We start from the raw sequence: 24,829 nt of genomic DNA on the forward strand, positions 1-24,829 counted from the left end.
AACAAAGACCTAGAAGAATTAAACAACAAACAAACACAGATGAACAATACAATAACTGAAATGAAAACTACACTAGAAGGAATCAATAGCAGAATAACTAACTGAGGCAGAAGAACGGATAAGTGACCGGGAGGAAAGAATGGTGGAATTCACTGCTGTGGAACAGAATAAAGAAAAAAGAATGAAAAGAAATGAAGACAGCCTAAGAGACCTCTAGGACAACATTAAACACAATGACATTCACTTTATAGGGGTCCCAGAAGGAGAAGAGAAAGAGAAAGGACCAGAGAAAATATATGAAGAGATTATAGTCGAAAACTTCCCTAACATGGGAAAATAAATAGCCACCCAAGTCCAGGAAGCACAGAGAGTCCCATAGAGAATAGACCCAAGGAGAAACAGGCCGACACACATAGTAATCAAATTGGCAAAAATTAAAGACAAAGAAAAATTATTGAAAGCAGGAAGGAAAAAACAACAAATAACATACAAGGGAACTCCCATAAGGTTAACAGCTGATTTCTCAGCAGAAACTCTACAAGCCAGAAGGGAGCGGCATGATATACTTAAAGTGATGAAAGGGAAGAACCTACAACCAAGATTATTCTAGCTGGCAAGGATCTCATTCAGATTCTATGGAGAAATCAAAAGCTTTACAGAAAAGCAAAAGCTAAGGGAATTCAGCACTACCAAACAAGATCTACAACAAATGCTAAAGGAACTTCTCTAAGTGGGAAACACAAGAGAATAAAAGAGAGAAATTGAGAAATTGGTCATAGGAACATACATATCGATAATTACCTTAAACGTGAATAGATTAAATGCTCCAACCAAAAGACACAGGCTTGCTGAATGGATACAAAAACAAGACCCATATATATGCTGTCTACAAGAGACCCACTTCAGACCTAGGGACACATACAGACTGAAAGTGAGGGGATGGAAAAAGATAATCCATGCAAATGGAAATCAAAAGAAAGCTGGAGTAGCAATATTCATATCAGATAAAATAGACTGTAAAATAAAGAATGTTACAAGAGACAAGGAAGGACACTACATAATGATCAAGAGATCAATCCAAGAAGAAGATATAACAATTGTAAATATTTATGCACCCAACATAGGAGCAACTCAATACATAAGGCAACTGTTAACACCTATAGAAGAGGAAATCGAGAGTAACACAATAATAGTGGGGGACTTTAACACCTCACCTTCACCAATGGTCAGATAATCTAAACAGAAAATTAATAAGGAAACACAAGCTTTAAATGACACAATAGACCAGGTAGATTTAACTGATATTTACAGGACATTCCACCCCAAAACAGCAGATTACACTTTCTTCTCAAGTGCATACTGAACATTCTCCAGGATAGATCACATCTTGGGTCACAAATCAAGCCTCAGTAAATTTAAGAAAACTGAAATCATATCAAGCATCTTTTCTGACCACAACGCTATGAAATTAGATACCGATTACAGGGAAAAACACGTAAAAAACACAAACACATGGAGGCTAAACAATACATTACTAAATAGCAAAGAGATCACTGAAGAAATCAAAGAGGAAATCAAAAAATACCTAGAGACAAATGACAATGAAAACACAATGAACCAAAACCTATGGAATGCAGCAAAAGCAGTTCTAAGAGGGAAGTTTATAGCAATACAAGCCTACCTCAAGAAACAAGAAAAATCTCAAATAAACAATCTATCCTTACACCAAAAGGGACTAGAGAAAGAAAAACAAACAAAACCCAGTTAGCAGAAGGAAAGAAATCATAAAGATCAGAGCAGAAATAAATGAAATAGAAACAAAGAAAACAATAGCAAAGATCAATAAAACTAAAAGCTGGTTCTTTCAGAAGATAAACAAAATTGACAAACCATTAGCCAGACTCATCAAGAAAAAGAGGGAGATGACTCAAATCAATAAAATTAGAAATGAAAAAGGATAAGTTACAAAAGACACCATAGAAATACAAAGCATCCTAGAGACTACTACAAGCAACTCTATGCCAATAAAATGGACAACCTGGAAGAAATGGACAAATTTTTAGAAAGGTACAACCATCCAAGACTGAACCAGGAAGAAAAAGAAAATATGAACAGACCAATCACAAGTAATGAAATTGAAACTGTGATTAAAAATCTTCCAACAAACAGAAGTCCAGGACAAGATGGCTTCACAGGTGAATTCTATCAAACATTTAAAGAAGAGCTAACACCCATCCTTCTCAAACTCATCCAAAAAACTGCGGAGGAAGGAACACTCCCAAACTCATTCTATGAGGCCACCATCACCCTGATACCAAAACCAGACAAAGATACTACAAAAAAAGAAAATTACAGATCAATATCACTGATGAATATACATGCAAAAATCCTCAACAAAATACTAGCAAACAGAATCCTGCAACACATTAGAAGGATCATACACCACGATCAAGTGGGATTTATCCCAGAGATGCAAGGATTCTTCAATATACGCAAATCAATGAATGTGATACACCATATTAACACATTGAAGAATAAAAAGCATATGATCATCTCAATAGATGCAGAAAAAGCTTTTGACAAAATTCAATACCCATTTATGATAAAAACTCTCCAGAGACTGGGCAGAGAGGGAACCTATCTCAACATAGTAAAGGCCATATATGACAAACCCACAGCAAATATCATTCTCAATGGTGAAAAACTGAAAGCATTTCCTGTAAGCTCAGGAACAAGACAAGGATGTCCACACTCACCACTATTATTCAACATAGTTTTGGAAGTCATAGCCATGGCAATCAGAGAAGGAAAAGAAATAAAAGGAATATAAATTGGAAAAGAAGAAGTAAAACTGTCACTGTTTGCAGATGACATGATACTGTACATAGAGAATCCTAAAGATGCCACCAGAAAACTACTAGAGCTAATCAATGAATTTGGTAAAGTTGCAGGATAGAAAATTAATGCACAGAAATCTCTTGCATTGCTATACACTAATGATGAATAATCTGAAATTAATGAAACACTCCCATTTACCATTGCAACAAAAAGAATAAAATACCTAGGAATAAACCTACCGAGGGAGACAAAAGACCTGTAGGCAGAAAACTATAAGATACTGATGAAAGAAATTAAGGATGATACCAACAGATGGAGAGATATACCATTGTTCTTGGATTGGAAGAATCAATATTGTGAAAACGACTATACTACCCAAAGCAATCTACAGATTCAATGCAATCCCTATCAAACTACTGATGGCATTTTTTATGGAACTAGAACAAAAAATCTTAAAATTTGTATGGAAACACAAAAGATCCTGAATAGCCAAAGCAGTCTTGAGGGAAGAAAACGGAGCTGGAGGAATCAGACTCCCTGACTTCAGACTATACTACAAAGCTACAGTAATCAAGACAATATGGTACTGGCACAAAAACAGAAACATAGATCAATGGAACAAGATAGAAAGCCCAGAGATAAACCCACACACCTATGGTCAACTAATGTATGACAAAGGAGGCAAGGATATACAATGGAGAAAAGACAGTCTCTTCAATAAGTGGTGCTGGGAAAATTGGACAGCTACGTGTATAAGAATGAAATTAGAACACCCCCTAACACCATACACAAAAATAAACTCAAAATGGATTAGAGACCTAAATGTAAGACCAGACACTATTAAACTTTTAGAGGAAAACATAGGAAGAACACTCTGTGACATAAATCACAGAAAGATCTTTTTTGACCCACCTTCTAGAGTAATGGAAATAAAAACAAAAATAAACAAATGGGACCTAAGGAAACTTCAAAGCTTTTGCACAGCAAAGGAAACCACAAACAAGACGAAAAGACAACCCTCAGAATGGGAGAAAATATTTGCAAATGAATCAACAGACAAAGGATTAATCTGCAAAATATATAAACAGCTCATGCAGCTTAATATTAAAAAAGCAAACAACCCAATCCAAAAATGGGCAGAAGACCTAAATAGACATTTCTCTAAAGAAGACATACAGAATGCAAAGAAGCACATGAAATGATGCTCAACATCACTAATTATTAGAGAAATGCAAATCAAAACTACAATGAGGTATCACATCACACCAGTTGGAATGGGCATTATCAGAAAATCTACAAACAACAAATGCTGGAGAGGGTGTGGAGAAAAGGGAACCCCCTTGCACTGTTGGTGGGAATGTAAATTGATACAGCCACTATGGAGAACAATATGGAGGTTCCTTAACAAACTAAAAATAGAATTACCATATGATCCAGCAATTCCACTACTGGGCATATACACAGAGAAAACCATAATTCAAAAAGACACATGCACGCCAATGTTCATTGCAGCACTATTTACAATAGCCAGGTCATGGAAGCAACCTAAATGCCCATCGACAGACGAACGGATAAAGAAGATGTGGTACATATATACAATGGAACATTACTCAGCCATAAAAAGGAACGAAATTGGGTCATTTGTTGAGATGTGGATGGATCTAGAGACTGTCATACAGAGTGAAGTAAGTCAGAAAGAGAAAAACAAATATCATACATTAATGCATATATGTGGAACGTAGGAAAATGGTACAGATGAAGCGGTTTGCAGGGCAGAAATTGAGACACAGACGTAGAGAAGAAACGTATGGACACAAAGGGGGAAAAGCAGAGGGTGGGTGGGGGTGGTGGTGTGATGAATTGTGCGATTGGGATTGACATGTATACACTGATGTGTATAAAATTGATGACTAATAAGAACCTGCTGTATAAAAAAATAAATAAATTAAAATTCAAAAAAATAAAAAATAAACAGGGTATGAAATGATAAAAGTGATTTTTTTTAATTTAAGAAGAAAAATTCACTATAATATTGGAAAAAAGTATCCTTCTTTAAGCTGACAAATGATCAGTGGCCTATACAAAAAGAATACAGATACTCTCCCAGACCAAATGAGATGTCTTCCAAAATGTATATCCATACATTTGTATATATTCATACAAATGTGTATTCATAAATTCATTTTTTTTTGAGGCAAGTAAAGTTTTTTTTTCCCACAGAACTGGTGTGATATATAACCTGGATGCTTCAGATGTTCAAAAAACTGCGTAAGTCATATTCAAACCAAATATAAATAATAGGCCTATCCTATCTCTGACCCTTTCTATAAGCAGATCTAAGCCCATAGCAGGGGCTAAGAAGGAGCTTAGAAACTGAGGTATTAGGAAGGGATGACTGGAATCTCTGGCAGTTTGGTGCCTACTGGGGCAAAGGAAGCAGGCTCTACCTGCAAGGCAGGCAGATGGAGATTCAGAATCAGGCCAAGGGGGACACTGACTACAGGTGCTTGGCTCAGATGCATAATCATCCCAGGTGCTTATGAATGACTCATCCAAAGAGAACTGCACTGGACACAGTGGAAGGGGCTTAGCAGCAGAGGGTGGGGCTGGCAGGTATTCACAAGGTTTAAACTGTAAAACTTCCAATGCAAGAACATGTTATATCTCTGCATCTGTTTGTATCATCTTTAATTTCTTTCATCAGTGTCTCATAGTTTTCTGCATATAGGTTTTTTGTCTCCTTAGGTAGGTTTATACCTAGGTATTTTATTCTTTTTTGTTGCAATGGTAAATGGGAGTGTTTCTTTAATTTCTCTTTCAGATTTTTCATGATTAGTGTATAGGAATGCATGAGATTTCTGTGCATTAATTTTGTATCCTGCTACTTCACCAAATTCATTGATTAGCTCGAGTAGTTTTCTGGTAGTATCTTTAGTTTTCTCTATGTATAGTATCATGTCATCTGCAAACAGTGACAATTTTACTTCTTCTTTTCTGATTTGGATTCCTTTTATTTCTTTTTCTCTTCTGATTGCTGTGGCTAAAACTTCCAAAATGATGCTGAATAAGAGTGGTGAGAGTGGGCAACCTTGTCTTGTTCCTGATCTTAGTGGAAATGGTTTCAGTTTTTCACCATTGAGAAAGATGTTGACTGTGGGTTTGTCATATATGGCCTTTATGATGTTGAGGTAAGTTCCCTCTATGCCTATGTTCTGGAGAGTTTTTGTCATAAATGGGTGTTGAATTTTGCCTAAAGCTTTTTCTGCATCTATTGAGATGATCATATGGTTTTCCTCTTTCAATTTGTTAATATGGAGAGATATACCATGCTCTTGGATTGGAAGAATCAACGTTGTGAAAATGACTATACTACCCAAAGCAATCTACATATTCAATGCAATTCCTATCAAACTACCAATGGCATTTTTCACAGAACTAGAACAAAAAATTGCACAATTTGTATGGAAACACAAAAGGCCCCGAATAGCCAAAGCAATCTTGAGAAAGAAAAACGGAGCTGGAGGAATCAGGCTCCCTGACTTCAGACTATATTACAAAGCTACAGTAACCAAGACAGTTTGGTACAGGCAGAAAAACAGAAATATAGATCAGTGGAACAAGATAGAAAGCCCAGACATAAACCCACACATGTATGGTCACCTTATCTTTGATAAACGAGGCAAGAATATACAATGGAGAAAAGACAGCCTCTTCAATAAGTGGCACTGAGAAAACTGGACAGCTACATGTAAACGAATAAAATTAGAGCACTCTCTAACACCCTACACCAAAATAAACTCAAAATGGATTAAAGACCTAAATGTAAGGCCAGACACTATCAAACTCTTAGAGGAAAACATAGGCAGAACACTGTATGACATAAATCACAGAAAGATCCTTTTTGACCCACCTCCAAGAGAAATGGAAATAAAAACAAACAAATGGGACCTAATGAAACTTAAAAACTTTTGCACGACAAAGTACACCATACACAAGATGAAAAGACAACCCTCAGAATGGGAGAAAATATTTGCAGATGAAGCAACTGACAAAGGATTAGTCTCCAAAACATACAAGCAGCTCATGCAGCTCATTATCAAAAAAACAAACAACCCAATCCAAAAATGGACAGAAGACCTAAATAGACATTTCTCCAAAGAAGATATACATATTGCCAACAAACACATGAAAGGATGCTCAACATTGCCAGTCATTAGAGAAATGCAAATCAAAACTACAATGAGGTATCACCTCACACTGGTCAGAAAGGCCATCATCAGAAAATCTACAAACAACAAATGCTGGAGAGGGTGTGGAGAAAAGGGAACCCTCTTGCACTGTTGGTGGGAATGTAAATTGATAAAGCCACTATGGAGAACAGGATGGAGGTTCCTTAAAAAACTAAAAATAGAACTACCATATGACCCAGCAACCCCACTACTGGGCATATACCCTGAGAAAACCATAATTCAAAAGGAGTCATGTACCACAATGTTCACTGCAGCTCTATTTACAATAGCCAGGCCATGGAAGCAACCTAAGTGTCCATCGATAGGTGAATGGATAAAGAAGATGTGGCACATATATACAATGAAATATTAATCAGCCATAAAAAGAAACAAAATTGAGTTATTTGTAGTGAGGTGGATGGACCTAGAGTCTGTCATACAGAGTGAAGTAAGTCAGAAAGAGAAAAACAAATACTGTATGCTAACACATATATATGGAATCTAAAAAAAAAAAATGGTTATGAAGAACCTAGGGGCAGGACAGGAATAAAAACACAGAGGTAGAGAATAGATTTGAGGACACGGGGAGGGGGAAAGGTAAGCTGGGATGAAGTGAGAGAGTGGCATGGACATATACACACTACCAAATATAAAATAGATAGCTAGTGGGAAGCAGCCACATAGCACAGGGAGATCAGCTCGGTGCTTTGTGTCCACCTAGAGGGGTGGGATAGGGAGGGTGGGAGGGAGACGCAAGAGGGAGGAGATATGGGGCTATATGTATAGATATAGCTGATTCACTTTGTTATACAGCAGCAACTAACACGACATTGTAAAGCAATTATACTCCAGTAAAGATGTTAAAAAACCCCAAAAACTGCAAAACTACGTGTTTTTGAATATAGGGCCTCATTATCCAGTTAAAAAATTAAACTCATAGCTGCAATAATGACAATTGATAAAGTAAATGTCCTACAACTTTCTCTCTATTTTTAAAATGACATATTTAGTATGAAAACACAGTGACAAAGTGGCAAGTATGTTCAAATAAAAGGCATTATTTTCTGTATCAACTGAAGACCCAGAGCACGAAAATCTTTTCTGTAAAAACACAAACCTTTACTAGCTTTGTCCAAATGTTCCAAATCATCCACAAAATTGAGGATATCAGGGTAGTTTTCTTCACATATTTGCACAAGAAAATGAAGTAGTGTTGTTTTCTGATCTGCTGATTTTGTGTCCTTTAGCTAAATAGAATGAGAGAGAGAAAAAATACAGTCAAAAATATTTTGATAGTCTCTCTACTTAAATAATGTTAATACTGTTTTTTATAGATAAGAAATAAATGAGCTGTAAAATTAGTTAATGCTATTTTTGAACAGGCACACTATTTAAACACTTGAAAAGCTACTCTTCATATACTGTTGTTTGGTCTAAGTCATTAATATTTACTGTAAAGAAGGAATAAGCTTAATTCAATATAGTATGCAATGTTTCTTGGGGAACGTATATAATAGGAACGTATATAATATCAGCACTTAAAACAATCCCACATGCTTGCTCATTTTTTCATTTGGCATGGATTTATAGAATGCCTACTAGGTACTGCAGGAATCAGAGACGCAACAACCAATAAGTCATTCCTCAAGAAGCCATTTAGTGGGGGGGGGGGGAACCCAGAAAATATGCATTTCCCCTGTGTGACAAAGAGTATAGTAAAAATAATCATACAGTATGCCTAGGAGGACAGGGCACCTGAACTGAACACCAGCAGGCAGGAAGTTGTATGGGTTGGGGAAGGGAAGGAAAAAACTCAAAGGCACAGTATCAGAGGCAGATGGAGAAGCATTTGAAAAAGACCATAGATGAGGAAGAAAGTGGCACTTTAGAGGAGTCCAAGTGACTCCAAAATAAAAGTATATGCTGCGGGGAGGGGGAAGTAGGGAGAGTAGAAAGAAATCGGAGGAGAAGGCCAGAAAATTAAAAGAAAGGCAGACCATGCTATGGATATAGGATTCTGATCCCTAAGACCTGGGAGGTTTTAAACTAGATGAGAGCTAATCAGACGTACATTTTAGAAAGCTCCTTCTAGCACAGTGTGGATAAAAGATTAGAGCAAGGGTAAGAACAGAGAAGGAAGAATCATTTTAAAAGCTGTAGCAATAATCCAGGCAGGGAAAGAAAACAGCCTGAGATGAGGTCATGCCTTAGGCATGAGATAATGGGACAGGGAGGGCATGGAAACCCACATGATGACATCTATTGAAACTGTACAGAAAGAATGAGAAAAAAATTTGGGTGGGGTGGAGAAAAAAGAATTGTTTCAGTTTGGGGCAAGTGAACTTGACGTTTTTGCGTAACATCTAAGTGGAGACGTTGGGAAAGGATATAGATACATACAGGTGTAGAACAGTGTTGTCAACCTTTTTTTCGTTATTGCTGGCTAACATTTTTTAGGCATATTTTTCCAAATCATTTGCACCTATGAAATTTTAAAATGATACATATACTGTATATCTGTTTATGTACTGCATGTACATCTGTGCTTTACACATAAAAACAGTAAGATAGGAAAGATATTTTTGCTCCCCAAGAACCAATTTTCCATCCCTTGAGGGTGATAAACTGTAGAGAATATATAGTGAGAACTTAGAGGAGTGAACTATTCTAGGAGTACTGGTTTGTGAGCTCTTAGCCTCCAAAGCTAAAAAGTTGACCAAATAAACACAAATAAGTACACAGAATAAAAGAAAGGAGAACAGAGGCTTGAAGAGAAGACCAGGATGGATCAATCCTAATCTGAAAAGGCCAAGGAATGAATCAGAAGGGAGAAAGGGCTAGGCTACAACCTAGGTACATATAGAGGTCAGCTTAGGTTTTGTGAGTGATGGGGGTAGGGGGGGTGTTGGGTGTGAACACACGGCAAACACATAATCTGATAGTGTTCCCTACAAATGAGTAATCATCCAGATCAGATACACATATAAGGGGAGAAAAAATCACTCTTTTCACACCAGGATTTAATTTAGAGTTGGAAATTCTTGGTATACTTAACTGTGCACAACCCTATTGCTTCCTTTCCAACAATTTCCTACCTTAAAATAAGTGTATACACACACATAAACATATATATCCATACGTATTTTTTTCAAATTCTATGTCACTAAATATTATATCACTATCAGAAAAATATCAAATGAAAGCTACTATCTGATTGTGGCAGAAGGAGATATTCTGTGCCATCACAAATATTAACACACATGACTTATTAATGCACAAACTGTCTTGCCCCTGGAAACACAGAGCTACCCTACTATAGACAGCCAGGCTTTCACATGATTACTCTTATAACAGGTTCAAACGCTGCATTGGCCTATTCAGCATGCAAACCATTCAGCAGCAATGGTTCCTGGCACTTTAAAAACTGACTGATATGAACAGAGTCCATTATTTGATGCCTCTTAAAAGGAACATAAATCACAACATTCATCTGAGTGTTCTGAAAAATTATTCCTCAAAAACTGACTCTGATCACTAGCTAGACTGATTGCCACTAACGTGTGAACGACCTGCTAAAACATAACACTAAAACTGGCCTTTAACTAGCTACGTCGCCTTGGGCAAGTTACTGGACCTCAGATTCACATAAATAAAGTGAGAATATGGAACTGGACAGGAAAAGGAAACTCTAAATTCACTTTCCACTCCAAAAATATTAAATATACTTTACAGTGGACTTGTGTTAGTAGACATTGCAAAATCTATTTTAAAAAAACACTAGAATAAAAATGAAGAAACCTAGTTATAATCTCAGTTCAGAAGTTATTTTTGCATGCTTGGGTCAGTTAAAATCCTTCTGTTTCAGCTTTCACATACACTGAGAACGTTAATCCGATTTATAAAAGTTTCCTTTCAACTCCACAATTTCATTCATACTATCATCTTTAATGGATAAGGCTAGGGTAATAGTAGCAAACTTTCACAAATATAATAGTTTTCCCTGGTACAACCAAGAGTCAGTATAAAAACTGTCCTTTGATTTTAATTTTGCTATTTTTTTTAAAGCACTCTAATGGTTAACTCTTCTGTTCCCCCACCTCCCTCTTTATAGCAATGACTGGAGAATACTGTTCCTTCGGTGGACTCCCAGTTCCTGACTGTCACCAGTTTACACCTTTCTTATCATGCTCCGTTCATGTGAAACTAGACACATGTCCTGTGTGGAATGTTGATTAAGACAAGCACCTGGAAAGAGCTTTCCAGGGCTATTTGTGATATAGCTAAATGGCCAGCAATTGCTAGGATTAATATATCAAGAAATCTCTATGATCCAACAATAAGCAACTGGATCAATCTTGATCTTTATTCATGAGCAATAAGAATTCAGAATTAGAATTCTGGAACATACTATAGGCTATAGCATCTACCAATTTAATAAATGTTAAGGATGCCAGTCAAACACAGATTCAAATATTTAGAGACAATCATAAAGCTAAACACTAACTTATGGAGGAGGTTGCTATCCTGGCTGTACTATTGAAAACATCAGCTGGTTAGCAATTCACATACTGGTCACAGCCTAATATTTAAAATATACTCACTGAATAATAAATAGAAGTAGAAGTCTCCCATCCCTCCAGAATCTATATTTAACAACCAGGAGACTTAAAAAAAAAAACACTCAAATTCCCAAATAAATAAATCTGAAAATATACCTAATAAAAGATAAGGAGTTAAGAAACACAGAGAGTGACCATTTGTTGACAATGCATGGTTACTCATAAACTACTAGTTGCTCTAAATTCCAGGACAGAGATTCCTCATTCAGTTCCTAACGTTCTCAGGAAAAACTGCACAGTGCTGGGAAGGTATTCTTCCTGCCTCAGTTACACTATTCCCTTCCTTCCTTCCTTCCCTCCCCCAAATCACTTAAAAAAAAAAACAAACCCAAAACAAAAACCAACCAACAAACAAAAAAACCCTCCCAGAAAGCACATGAAAATATATGAAAGCACAGCAAAATATATTTATCACAGTCTTCATTTACTTGCTCAATATTTTTTCACCTTTTGATAAACATTAACAACAAAAAGGGCACACTCTATTTCTACTAATTATTCATATCATACATAATCAGCGATTGAGCTAGAACAAGGAAAGCTTGAGAGATGGTGCTAATTTTGTTGAAGAGAAAAAACAACTTGAGCATACTCTGTAGTGCTAACTCTTGGAAAGAAAATGAAGCTAAAATATCTGGTTTAAAAATTTATTCTTAAGTTTAAAAAATATGCTTTATTTAAATTTTCACCGACATTGCTTGACAGGATTCCTTTGGTATCACTGTCAAGAGATTTATCTTACTGATGAGTAATCGTCACTGTTAAGGAGAATTTCTTGTTTATATATTATTTCTTTAAGGAACATTTAATGTGGCATAGATGTCAAATAAACAAAAAGATGGATGGAGTTTCTTCAACCGCTCTGTTCATTCCAGACAAAATAATGTTAAAAGCAGATCCTGTAATAAATCATGGCCTAGTTGTCAGTCTGGATAGAACTCCTTTGTAGCTACAATGCAAGGTTTGGGAATATTTTTAAGCTATTCAGCACGAATTTGGATGACACTTAAAGAAAATTCCATTGTTTTAGCCACAAGAAAGAAAATTCCTAAAATAAAAACTAAGTATCGTCCTGGTGATTTTCAGAATCCAAAGAACTACAACCCCTTACACTCTGAATAATAAAACTTTATCTTAAGAATATTGTCAAATTTGTAGCTGTTCCCCATTATCATGTTCCTATACTTCAATTACGTTATCCAGACAGCAGTGACTCTTTGGATGTTGTAGACATTGCTGAACACCAGAAAAATGACAAAATTATGAGGGTCTGTAATGGCTCCATGAACATTCTAGAAGACCCTACCTTGTAAACAGTATGAATGCTGAGGACAACAGCAGCCACTCTTATTTGTGTGGCAGTTACTAGGAGACAGGGATTGGCCAAATAATACAATACCTGTTAAGTGCCTGAAACACACACCATCCCTATGAGGAAGGAACTGGTATTACACTCACTATTAAGAGGGCAAAAGAGATGTGAAACATCATGTAGCATACCCCAGATCACATAGCTACTATCCAGTACAGCCAAGATTTATTTGAACCCACTTCTGTGTGAATCCAAAGCTCTTAACCACTATAATATACAGTTCCTCTACAAAATCTTTATTTAATATAGATTATTATGCATCAAAAGAAACAAAATTCTCAAAAACACAGTGGATAAAAATAGTAGTAAGACAGTAAAATAGTGTTCATTAATGCAATTTAAATAACTGAAGCCCTATAACCTGCTAATTCTAGCCTGGAAAGCCTCTATACCCCTACCCTGAGTCACTTCTAGTTCTAAAAGCATGGCATTCTTTCTATTGTTTTATCTATAAAATTAATAAAATGCTAACTGAATCTTACCTCAAATGCAAAGTCTTTCCATACTGCTAATAGATCAGTGTTCACAAAATATGATAAAAATATGGTTGAATGAAACTGTAAAGTTTCATCTTTAACAGACCCAACCAAGTATATTTACTAACATCATATTCCATCTTAAATCATTTGCAGAATAAAGTGCTTTGTATATGTTTGAAACATCTCTAAATGTAAGTTACATGTACCCACATGAAAATGGATGTGTGAATATGAACTGCCAAAGAATATATCATAATTGCTCAGATATGAAGCTCAAAAAGTCAATGCGTAGGTTCAAATTCACTAGTGAAACCAACTACAATTATAGAATGAACTGTTTCCTGATATGTATAAATACATTTTTAAAAAACAATCACTGTGCTGATTAAATTTTTCAAAAATACTGTGTATCCCTCCAAAATGAATGGAAATTTAAAATCTTAACATAAACAATATGCTTTGCATCATCTATGTCACTGCCATAACTATTAATACCTATAATAAAACTTCCATAGTGATTTTAAAGATAGGTAGTGATAAACTAATATTAGGTAAAATAGATATTAGATAAATTTATAGCATTCACATATTAAAAACATATTTATTGCTTAGTTTTCATTTTAAAATGATGAGAGTTGAAACATTAAATATGGAAGAAAATGCTTTAAATAATGTCAACTTCTATAATTAAACTGATTTCTGCTATATCTCCAGACACACTATCTCTGAATTATATTTTAAACATATTTCTCTTGGATTTTAGTGAGCACTTCAGCATGAAAAGCATTTTTGCATTTTAGTAAAATTTTATCTTATTGCATTATTATATTGTTCAATGTTCTATTTATTTACACTATTCCCTTATTCCACAAGAGATTTAAAATAGCTCAGTGTTCTTTAGTTAATATAAATGGATCAAATACATTAATTTTAAATTAAATGGTTTTTATACTTAATTTTTTTAATTAACAGACTTTATGTTTTAGAGCAGTTTCAGCTTTAAGACAAATTGAGCAGAAAAGACATTCCCATATACTCTCTCCTCCACATACACAAATTCCCCTATCAGTAACATTTTGCATTAATGTGTTACATTTGTTAAAATTTATGTACCGATATTGATGATATTGATACATTATTATTAACTATTAATTATTAACCTCAGTTTACTTTTGGGTTCACTCTGTGTTCTAAAGTTGTATGGGTTTTGCCAAATGCATAATGTCACATATCTACCATTACTGAGTCATAGGAAATAGTTTCAGCATCCTGAAAAATCCCCTGTCCTCCACCTATTCATCTCTTCCTTCTTCCCCCTCCCCCAAAACCTCCAGAAACCACTGATTTTTTTACTATCTATCTCTATAATTTTGTCCTTTCCAGAATGTCATATAGTTGGAATCAGAGTATGGAGGTTTTTCAGATTGACTTCTTTCACTTAGTATTATGCATTTCTCCATGTCTTTTCTTGGCTTAAGAGATTCTTTCTTTTTATGACTGATTTAATAGTCTATTGCAGGGGTCCCCAACGCTCAGGCCACAGACCAGTATGGGTCCGCGGCCTGTTAGGAACCTGGCCACACAGCAGGAGGTGAGCAGCGGGGAGGCGAGCAAGGGAAGCTTCATCTGCCACCCCCTGTCGTTCCCCATCGCTGGTCTATTGCATGACTATATGTATGACTATATCAGTGGGTTTTATCCATTCAGCTATTGAAGGACTTCTCGAGTTGCTTCCAAATTTTGGCAACCACGAATAAAACTGCTATAAACATTTGTATGCAGGTTTTTTACTCCTTGGGGTAAACAAGAATGTGATTACTGAATCCTATATTAAATCTACATTTAGCTTTGTAACTGCCATTCTTCTAAAGGTGCTGTACTATCTTGCATTCCTTCCATCAGTGAATGAGAGTTCCTGTTGTACCACATCCTCAGCAGCATTTGGTGCTGTCAGTGATTTGGATTTTAGCCATTCTAATAGATGTGTAATGGTGTCTCGTTTTTTTAATTTGCAATTCCCTCACGACATATGATGTTGAGTATATTTTCATACAGTTATTTGCCATTTGTAAATCTTCAGTAAGATGTCTGTTCAGGCCTTTTTTTAAAAATTGGGTTGTTTTCTTATTGTTGAGTTTTAGAGTTCTTTGTATATTTTGGATACAAGTCTTGTCAGACAGGTGTTTTGCAAAGATTTTATCCCACTCTATGGACTGTCTTTTCACTTCACAGAGCAGAAGTTTTTAAATTCAAATAGTGGCTAACTTATAAATGTCCAGTTTTTCCAGCATCATTTCTTTAAAAAACTATTCTTTTCCATTGAATTACCTTTGCTGCTTTGTCCAGGATCAGTTGACTATACCTGTGTGGGTCTATTTCTGGGCTCTCTATTCTGTTCCACTGACTGTCTATCTTTTTGCCCCAAATACCACAGTTTTGATTACTGTAATTTTACAGTAATTCTTGAAGTCAGTCCTTCCCCTTCCTCCTCCTCTTCTTCCTCCTTCTTCAGTGTTGTAATGACTGAGTCTTTCACATATCCATAAAAAATTTAGAATCAATCTGTCAATACCCACAAAATTACTTGCTGAGATTTTGATTGGAATTTCATTGACTATATGGATCAAGCTGGGGAGAACTGATAACTTAACAATACTGAATATTCCTTTCCATGAACATGGGATATCTATTTCTTTATCAGATCTTTTTTTTATTTCTTTCATCAAAGTTTTGTCATCTTCCTCATACAAATATTGTAGAAAATTTTTGGTTCTAAAGTAAATGATATTCCATTTTTAATTTCAAATTCTAATTTTTCATTGCTGATATTAAAAAAGTAGTCAACATTTTAATGCCAATCTCATTTCCAGAAACTTTGTTCTAATTGCTTATTAGTTCCAGAAAGAGTTTTTCTTTCTTTCCTTTTTTTTTTTTTTTTTTTTTGGTCAATTTTGGGGGATTTTCTACATAGGCAATCATTTTACCTATGAGCAAAGACAATTTTATTTATTCCTTCCCAATTTGTAAAATTTTTTGTCCTTTTCTTGTCTTGTTGCATTAAGCCAGGACCTCCAGTACAATGCTGAATAGAAATGGTGAGAAGGGACATGTTTCCTTGTTCCTGATCTTAGGGGAAAAATATTTAGTTTCTTATCGTTAAGTATGATGCTCTCTGTAGTTTTTATAGACGTTCTTTATCAACTTAAGGAAATTCCCCTGTATTTCTAGTTTGTTGAAAGTTTTTGTCATGAATGGGTATTGTAGTTGATTAGGTGTCTTTTCTGCATATATTGATATGATCAAATGGTTTTTCTCCTTTAGAGCCTGTTGATTTGATAAATTACATTAATTGATTTTCAAATGTTAAACCAGCCTTCCATACCTGGAATATATCCCTCTTGGTCATGGTATCTAATTCTTTTTACATATTGTTGGCTTTGATTTATAATATTTTGTTGAGGATTTTTGCATCTATGTTCATAAGAGATATTGATTGGTCTATAAGTTCCCTTTCTTGTAATGTTTTTGTCTGGTTTTGGTGTGCACTCATTTCATCATCAGACTCTTCCCTGCTACCTAAGAACATATGTTCACAAATACTATTCGCTAAGTATTACTATCAGATAATAGTGTTGCATGTTTTGTCTCTGATCCAGACCTCTGATAAAAGAAAGCTTCCTAGAGTATCAGGAATGGGGTATCTTGTTTAATTTTTTATTTTCATTTATAAAATGTGTAAAAACAGGAGACTAGATTGAACCAAAGATGGCTGGTAAGATTCATTACTACCTCTGATGGGTAGTAGCTATCTCTAAGCATGGTGTTAAGGAGGATTCTGAGGCTGTCTGCTTCAGGGAAAGGAAGCTTGACAGATTAGCAATGCTGGTTTTGAGAGTGGTGAGACGACAACACATAAGCAGTGCATTTGCTCTTCATGAGCAAAGCCACTTATCTTTTATAATTTGATTAAAGGAATAATTCTAATTTACAAGGTTTCATAGTAACTGAAAAAACAAAGGTAATGTGAATAAATTTACCAAAAACACTACTTAGTAAAGCTAATTAAATAATTCCTGGAAAATGCTACAGACTAAATGTGTTAACGAATGAGTCAAAGAGGGTTAAGGACTCTAAATAGTTTCACATTGCTTTGGAAGTCAGTATTTTTCAGTGATTTAATTGGCTGGATGTAAAACAAGAATGGCATTTGTTATCTGTAAGTCTTTGGCCAAAAACTGCTTTATTTTCGAAGGGTGCCAAAACTTACTAGGGTGGTTTTCCAATCTGATAAAGAATAAAAAGCCCTCTAAAATCCTTATAAAACACTAAATGCAGATGGAACAATGGATTTGTTTGGGAGAGGTCTTTCTTAAAAATAACTTCATGGAGTAAAGGAAAAGGTGATATACAAGAATCAAAATTTCACAAAGATTAACAGTGGCAACCCACGTGACTGTGACAGGCTTATGAAATAGAAACTGTCTGTGACAGGCAGAGGGATTTGCCTCCTGCTTTTCATAATCACTGAAACTCTACTTTCCAAGGTCAAGTCCTGCAAAATAACTCAGAACACTGACCATCAACTTATTTCAGTTCCACCATGTGCCTGAGATTCATACTCCTTTCACTCCCTTTCTTCCCTTTCAGAATAATGTCCAGCGTGGCATGAAAGAAAAGTAGCAGTTTTGGAAATATTTTCACCTCTCATCCTTAAGTGAGGAAGTAGAGTTGTTTCATTTCTGATTTTGTTCTTGTGTTGGTTAGGTTTTGCTTTTGTGTGTTTGTTGGTTGGTTGGTTCGAGGCCACCAACTGGGGGTTTTTCATTCTGGGATAAGTAAGCAGGGCAGAAGACAGACAAAGTGATTTTCAGTCCAGTCTGTGCATTAAAATCACCTGGGGGAGCTTTTTAAAAATGCCACTAATCAGGATCCACATGCATACATGCTGAAGTAATTGATCTGACATGAGGCTGATGCATCAGTATTTTTTAAAGGGCACTGTGGGTTGAGAATCGATGTCCCACAAGGAGAGCTGTTCACAACTTTAAGAAATCACTCACTTGAGTTGGTGACAGCATTAAAGAATGAGGAAACTAAACATTTTTTCTAAAAAATCTTCCCCATCACAGCTTTGGTGAAGTTATTCTACTTTTGGTTAGCCTGTGCTCATGAAAGAAATATACAGACCAGATAAGAATTTCATGTACTAGAAAAGATAACTTAGACAAAAATCAATCTGACCTGCCACCACTGCCTTTTATCACCTAACTTCCAACACCAACAGCCCCATTACTATGTATCCTTTGATAATTTCACCTTTGAGAGGAACTAATTGCATATTCTATTGATAACAGAAAATTTCCTACAAAGTAATGATATGGATAAATTTATAGAGGAAATCAATGGTGAATTTTTCTGCAATTTTCCTCCAAATAACAGCATAAACTGATAGAAATAAGTTATTACAATTGGTAAACTCTTTCAAAATTTATATTTACTATCCCAATACAGGTAGTCACTTTATTTAGTTACACAGAACAAAGAGCTACAATTTACAGCTCCATCATCCAGTTGTATTGATTGAGATGATTTGTTATTCAGGAATCAAACATTTCAGTAGACATTAGTAAACATTATCAAACACATGTTATAGTCATTGTGCGTGGATTAATAACATCTGCTTTTTAAATAACAAGTTAAAATCATCTCATATATTTAATATGGTGTTGAACTTTGATGGTTGAGTCAACTCATTTTTTGCTAGAATGCTGATCTAGCTGGCTCTACGCTCAGATTCACCACAATTACTAATTTCAACACTAATGACATACAAATTTTTCTAGGTGGGCATTTTGGTCAGGCAAGCACCTACTATTTGCTGCTTGTATTTCTAAGGTTACGAATTAACCAATAGCAGGTCCTGAAAAAAGAATATAATCTCAAACTTCTTATTATCCAAATTTATCTAAAGTTTAGTAATATCTTTGGAGGATTTTATGAATGACAAGCAGTCTGTCCATTCTTCTATATAGTCTGAGGTTTATCCTTTTAAAAAGTCAAGCTGCCAGAAAGCAAGGTGTTGAATACTTGACACCATTTTGCTTAAACTAGGGATAGCATTACTGTAACTGAAAAGTACATATGTATCTTACTATGAGGGTTCTCTTGGAGTGTTACCCCATAAGAGGCTCTGAGTACATATTTGTCGGGGGAGGGGAGGGGAAGAGCAGAGAAGGGGAGATGGTTCTAAAAGAAAGAACCTCATGAAATGGATTTTTTCATTTGCTGTTTAAAAGAACACTGCTCAACACTGTATTTTCCCTTTATAATGACACAAACGTAAAATTTCTCGTGAAGTTCAGCTGTGGCTAATAAGAGAAACCACAATTTTTAGCTCATGAAAAGTTTCATGACCATGTTTTGCACTTCACTTTTTCCATCAGAAAGCCTCAAACCTATACGTCTACTTTAATTTATGTTTACATCTTAATATATTCTAGTCTATGGTTACTTTATATCTCATATTTTACTTTTATATTTATTTATCATAGACCCTATTGAATCTTTAAGTAAAAGAAAGTAAAATCTTTTCTCTCTGAACTCACTTATTATAGTTAGTCATCTCAATTACAAATGTATACAAAGATATAATATAAACCCTAAAACCAAACTACAATGCATACAGGATTCATGACTCATGTATTTATTTCTAAACAACACAAAGTTAACAATTTAATATGAATTTTCACACACTGTTCATACTTAAGCTAAATTTATAAAGGGCATTTAAAAGTAAAGATTTTGGATATAGAATAGTAAATGTCATATAATTACCCAGCATGTTCGAACAGATTAAAATATTACCCTGTCTTTCTACTGTCAAATAAATATGGAATTCCCTGTGTGGAGGCTTATCATCAAACCAAATGCTTTACACTCAGTGTGAAAATCACAGCTGTCAACGATCAAGCTGCTACTTCTGATGACAAACATGATGAGATATCATCTTGTTCAATACATGCTTTCAACTTGACATGTAGGCTAATAAAAAATATAAAGTTGTAGTATTTATTTTGTTTCTTGTACAACATAAGGTTCCTTATAGGGATGATCAAAATAGCCAGTATCGTTGACTGAAAATACAGTCAACTCTATTACCTGGAGACAGATTAACTGGTTTGTAGCATGACTATAGTAAAATAGTAGCAGCATGCATTGTATTTGTAAGAGGTTTTAAATCACTATGCATCAGTGACTGTATATCAACATGAGAGGATTTCTATTTTCAGCTACGTAATAACATTGTCTCTACTCAACTCTGTATGTACTGCATTGTGTCTACTGCACTGTTATCCATTCAACAGCTATTTGTTCAGTATTTACTATGTACCAAGTACTGTATTAGGGAATTCCACCTCATTAATCAGACCTAATCTCTTGTCTACACTTCTCTTTCAAGGAAGAAATAAGGGAGGGCATGTGGTCAACTTCCTGTGAGTTGGCTGTAGTTCTGAGATGCAAAATCTAAAGAGGAACAGACACTTGGCACTATGAAACAAACTCCAGTAGGTCTGTACATGTGGAATTAACTTCTCCCCCCACCTCGCTCCTCATCCTGTTTTTCTTCCTTTGCTTCCCTTCTCAGAGAAAGCCTGAACCTGGCAGTCTTACTTGCCTCCTTATCCTTCAGCCTCCAAGTTCATAATCACCATACCCTGACAATAACTAGATGTTCCTTAAATGTTCCTCCATCCCCTTTCCCCCTCTACCCCTTTACCACTACCTTATCTCAGACCTCCAACATCTCAAAGCACAGTGACAGTTTCGTAGTGGACACTCAAATATTTGGTAAAACATTTGAGTAAGGCAGCTTCAGTCAGATGCCTTCTAAGACACTGAGGTAAGCTAGGAGAAGGACACATCAAAATCAGCCTGAACTCATTTCTCTTTTGAGCAACTACTTCAAACATGTCAGTAGCAAGGAGTTATCTTTGACCCCTCCCTTTTTCCTTCACCATTCCCATCTATCTTCTCAGCTCCATTTCCTCTGGCATCCTCCCAGGTCACATGACACAGGTCAGCCAATCACCGATTCTCTCCCCACTCTACCACCCACCCCCAACCCAGCACTGTCCAATAGAACTTCCAGCAATGATGGAAATGTGCCATATTTGCTGCCAGCATGTATGGACGCTGACTCACTTGAAACATGGTAAGTGTGAGGAATTAAATTTTTAATTTTATTTAAATAGTAATTGATTTAAATTTAAATATGTATGGCTAATGGTGACAGTACTGGGAAGTGCAGCTTACCCTTCTTCCATACTGCTGTTAGAATTATCTTCCTGGAAGACAGATGATAATATCACTTGACTTACAGAAGTAACATAAAACCTTCAATATAAGGTGTGACATTTGAAGCTCTTCACCATCTAGAGCCATTTACTATCACATTTCCATTTTCTCCACTCCTCTCCCATCCAGGCTCCAACTGTGCCATGATATAACCCTTAATGTGAACTGTTGACATTGCTTAGAATGCCCTTTCCTCTCAGGGAACATCCACTCGTCCTTCCAGATCCAGCTCAAATTCCTGATCCTCTCTGAGTGTGAAACTGCCCTTCCTTAGCCAAGCTAGCCACTCTCTCTTAACTCTGCTGCCATAACTTTAGTATAGAGCTCCATTAAAATATCTAAGCATAATTAATGGCTTACATATGAAAAATATGAGTCCCATTATCCCAGGTAAATATTAATCACATACATTAAATGAAATGATCAGGTCAAGCATTTGGCACAGGGGTAGGTAAGCACTTTATAAATGTGCAGTCTTTAATACATGTATTATGAATCACATCATAATACTTGCTAGGAATCTTAACTGAACACAGCAGGCTAAGAAAACAAGGAGAGGAAAATAAAAAGATGGAGATGGGAGAGGGGAAAAGCTCACAAGTCACCGATACCAACAGAAAGCATAAGCCAGGGAAATTGTGTAAGAAAAGCCATGAAAGCACGAAGAGATCAACTATTCAGTAAACCCACAGCTAAAGCTGAACTTGTTTCTCACCTTCCAATCTAGCTGGTAATAGCAATAATCAAATTCCTTAATCAGGGAGCGTAGATGTTACGAGGTCAAGAACAAGAGAAAGCTTTTCTTGTGATGTGTAACTGAGAAGAATTTGTTGTAAGCTGATCAATAAAGCACTATTACTATGGCCCACTTCTTAAGACAGAGCTCTGTTATATACAACATTGAATACATATGCTGTAAGAAAATTTAAACTATGGAACAACCTGGAAGAAAAAAAATCTCTAAGCTTACTCAATTTTCATCTCCTCTAAAATTATATTTAGATAGAAGCATTTCAAAATAATTAATGACATCCGAGTTATGTCTATTCCTAATATAATGATTTTCCCTTTATATAAAGCAGTCTCACTTTTCTCTCCATTTAGTCAGCTTTCAAAAAAGAAAAATGCAAAGAAATATTTAAATAGTTAAAGGTAAAGATTTTAGTGGCAATTCCAAGCAATGCTCAATATATATACTGTCATATGCAGGTATTTATACTGAATGAATATTAGGTTTAAATAATATTTTGATGTTCCATTTCATCAGTTTGAGAAAGCACAGGTTTACAACATAATTTTGCTGTTAAACAAAATTCTTCAGTTGAATTTGCAGATCAGAGAAAATTAGCATTTGGATTTAGTTCAGAGGCTGAGTTGAGCTCAGTTCACTCTGGGTTTGGGGTTGATGGTTCAGTTTAAGTTCTTGACAGTCAGCACATCAAAATAAAAAAATAAGTAATGTCATCAGGGCTGACATTTAAGAATAAGTGTTCAGGCAGATTATATGTTCTGAAAAAACAAACTCACTTTACAGAGGGAGCTAAGGTTAAATCCGAAGGTTTGCGCATTCCGGGAGCCAGCGTTCATGTAGTTTCCCATTAGCAACACAAGTTCCAGCAACTTGCTAAAGCTCCTGCTCTTCTTCATCTCTTCGCAGGCAGCACTGACAGCCATGATGTCAGGTTTGATGTTTTTCACCTGCTCTTCAAACTGAAGCTTAAAGAGAATAGCACTGAGCCGTGGCCGTAGTCTCTTCACATTGCTCATCTGATTGAAAAGAAAATAGCAGATTTCCTTTAAAATGCATGGTATACTTTAGTACTGTGCGGCTGCAAGGAATCTGGGATGATTTATTGGTATGACAGTACGGAAAAAGCAATATGTCCCCTAAAACTGAGAGCAGGAAGAGAGAAAAGCCCTGCGTGTTTTTGTGAGGAATCCTGAGTCATCACTCAAAGAAAACATTAAAAATTTAGATGCTCAGAAGCGAAGACCCAACACAGCCAAAAATAAATAAATTAATTAATTAATTAAATCCATGTTTAAAAAAAATTTAGATGTTCGATGAAAAGAGAGCTTTACTTAAATGGCAAAGTTTAAGTAATAAAGTACATATATCTTTTTTTTTTAAAAAACTGAATTTTTAAAAGGTAACAGGATACAGAGGCAACAAATTACAAAGCATTCATAGCACTGCTTTAATTTTTGTTCAATACTGAAATATGCTGGGTCATGTTTAAAACATATTCAGAAAGGTCTAAAGAGGGTTTGTTTCTTCAAGTGGCAATTGCTGTCCACAGGAGCCCTGCTGACTAACAGTATGTGTTAGATTGAAGGAGAGTAAATAGGTCCCAATTTGTGCTAAATTGACTTTCTTCAGAAACACAGGACAGCAGAATGACTCCTGACACATGCTAAATTAGCAGAGTCAGAGTTAGAAAACATGGGCAGAGCAGGAGACAGAAGCGGTGCAAAGCCACAGGTCTGCCACGTGCCAGGCTAGCCCCATTTGGGACTCTGCGTTTCCTTACTGGGTATATAGGGGGTTGAAAATGTTGAAAGAAAAAAAGGGCTAGAGGGTCAGCAAGTTCTTGCCTTAAATTTACCCCCGAACCATGTGCTAGCAACACACATGAGGCGGAAGAGCCTGAAGGCTGGAGACATACCACATTTAAGTTACATGTGGATTCCTTGACCAAACATGTAAGGAATTTGAGAGAAAAACAAATACCGTATGCTAACACATATATATGGAATCTAAGAAAGAAAAAAAAAAAAAAAAGGTCATGAAGAACCTAGGGGTAAGACGGGAATAAAGACACAGACCTACTAGAGAATGGACTTGAGGATATGCGGAGGGGCAAGGGTAAGCTGTGACAAAGTGAGAGAGTGGCATGGACATATATATACACTACCAAACCAAACGTAAAATAGATA

The 24,829-nt window shown here is 35.8% G+C and overlaps 1 protein-coding gene across 1 annotated transcript in view; it reads right to left on the minus strand.

The window, feature by feature from the left end:
* Positions 1-24,829, minus strand: part of DIAPH3 (diaphanous related formin 3) — a 569,503-nt gene that overhangs the window by 242,261 nt on the left and 302,413 nt on the right. The window contains exons 21-22 of the mRNA XM_059903469.1: positions 23,420-23,659; positions 8,185-8,314 (exon numbers count right to left, since the gene is read on the minus strand). Coding sequence (XP_059759452.1) covers positions 8,185-8,314; positions 23,420-23,659 — 370 coding nt within the window. The remainder of the gene's footprint in view (positions 1-8,184; positions 8,315-23,419; positions 23,660-24,829) is intronic.

This window comes from Balaenoptera ricei, chromosome 18, assembly GCF_028023285.1.
Source record: "Balaenoptera ricei isolate mBalRic1 chromosome 18, mBalRic1.hap2, whole genome shotgun sequence".
NCBI lineage: Eukaryota > Metazoa > Chordata > Mammalia > Artiodactyla > Balaenopteridae > Balaenoptera > Balaenoptera ricei.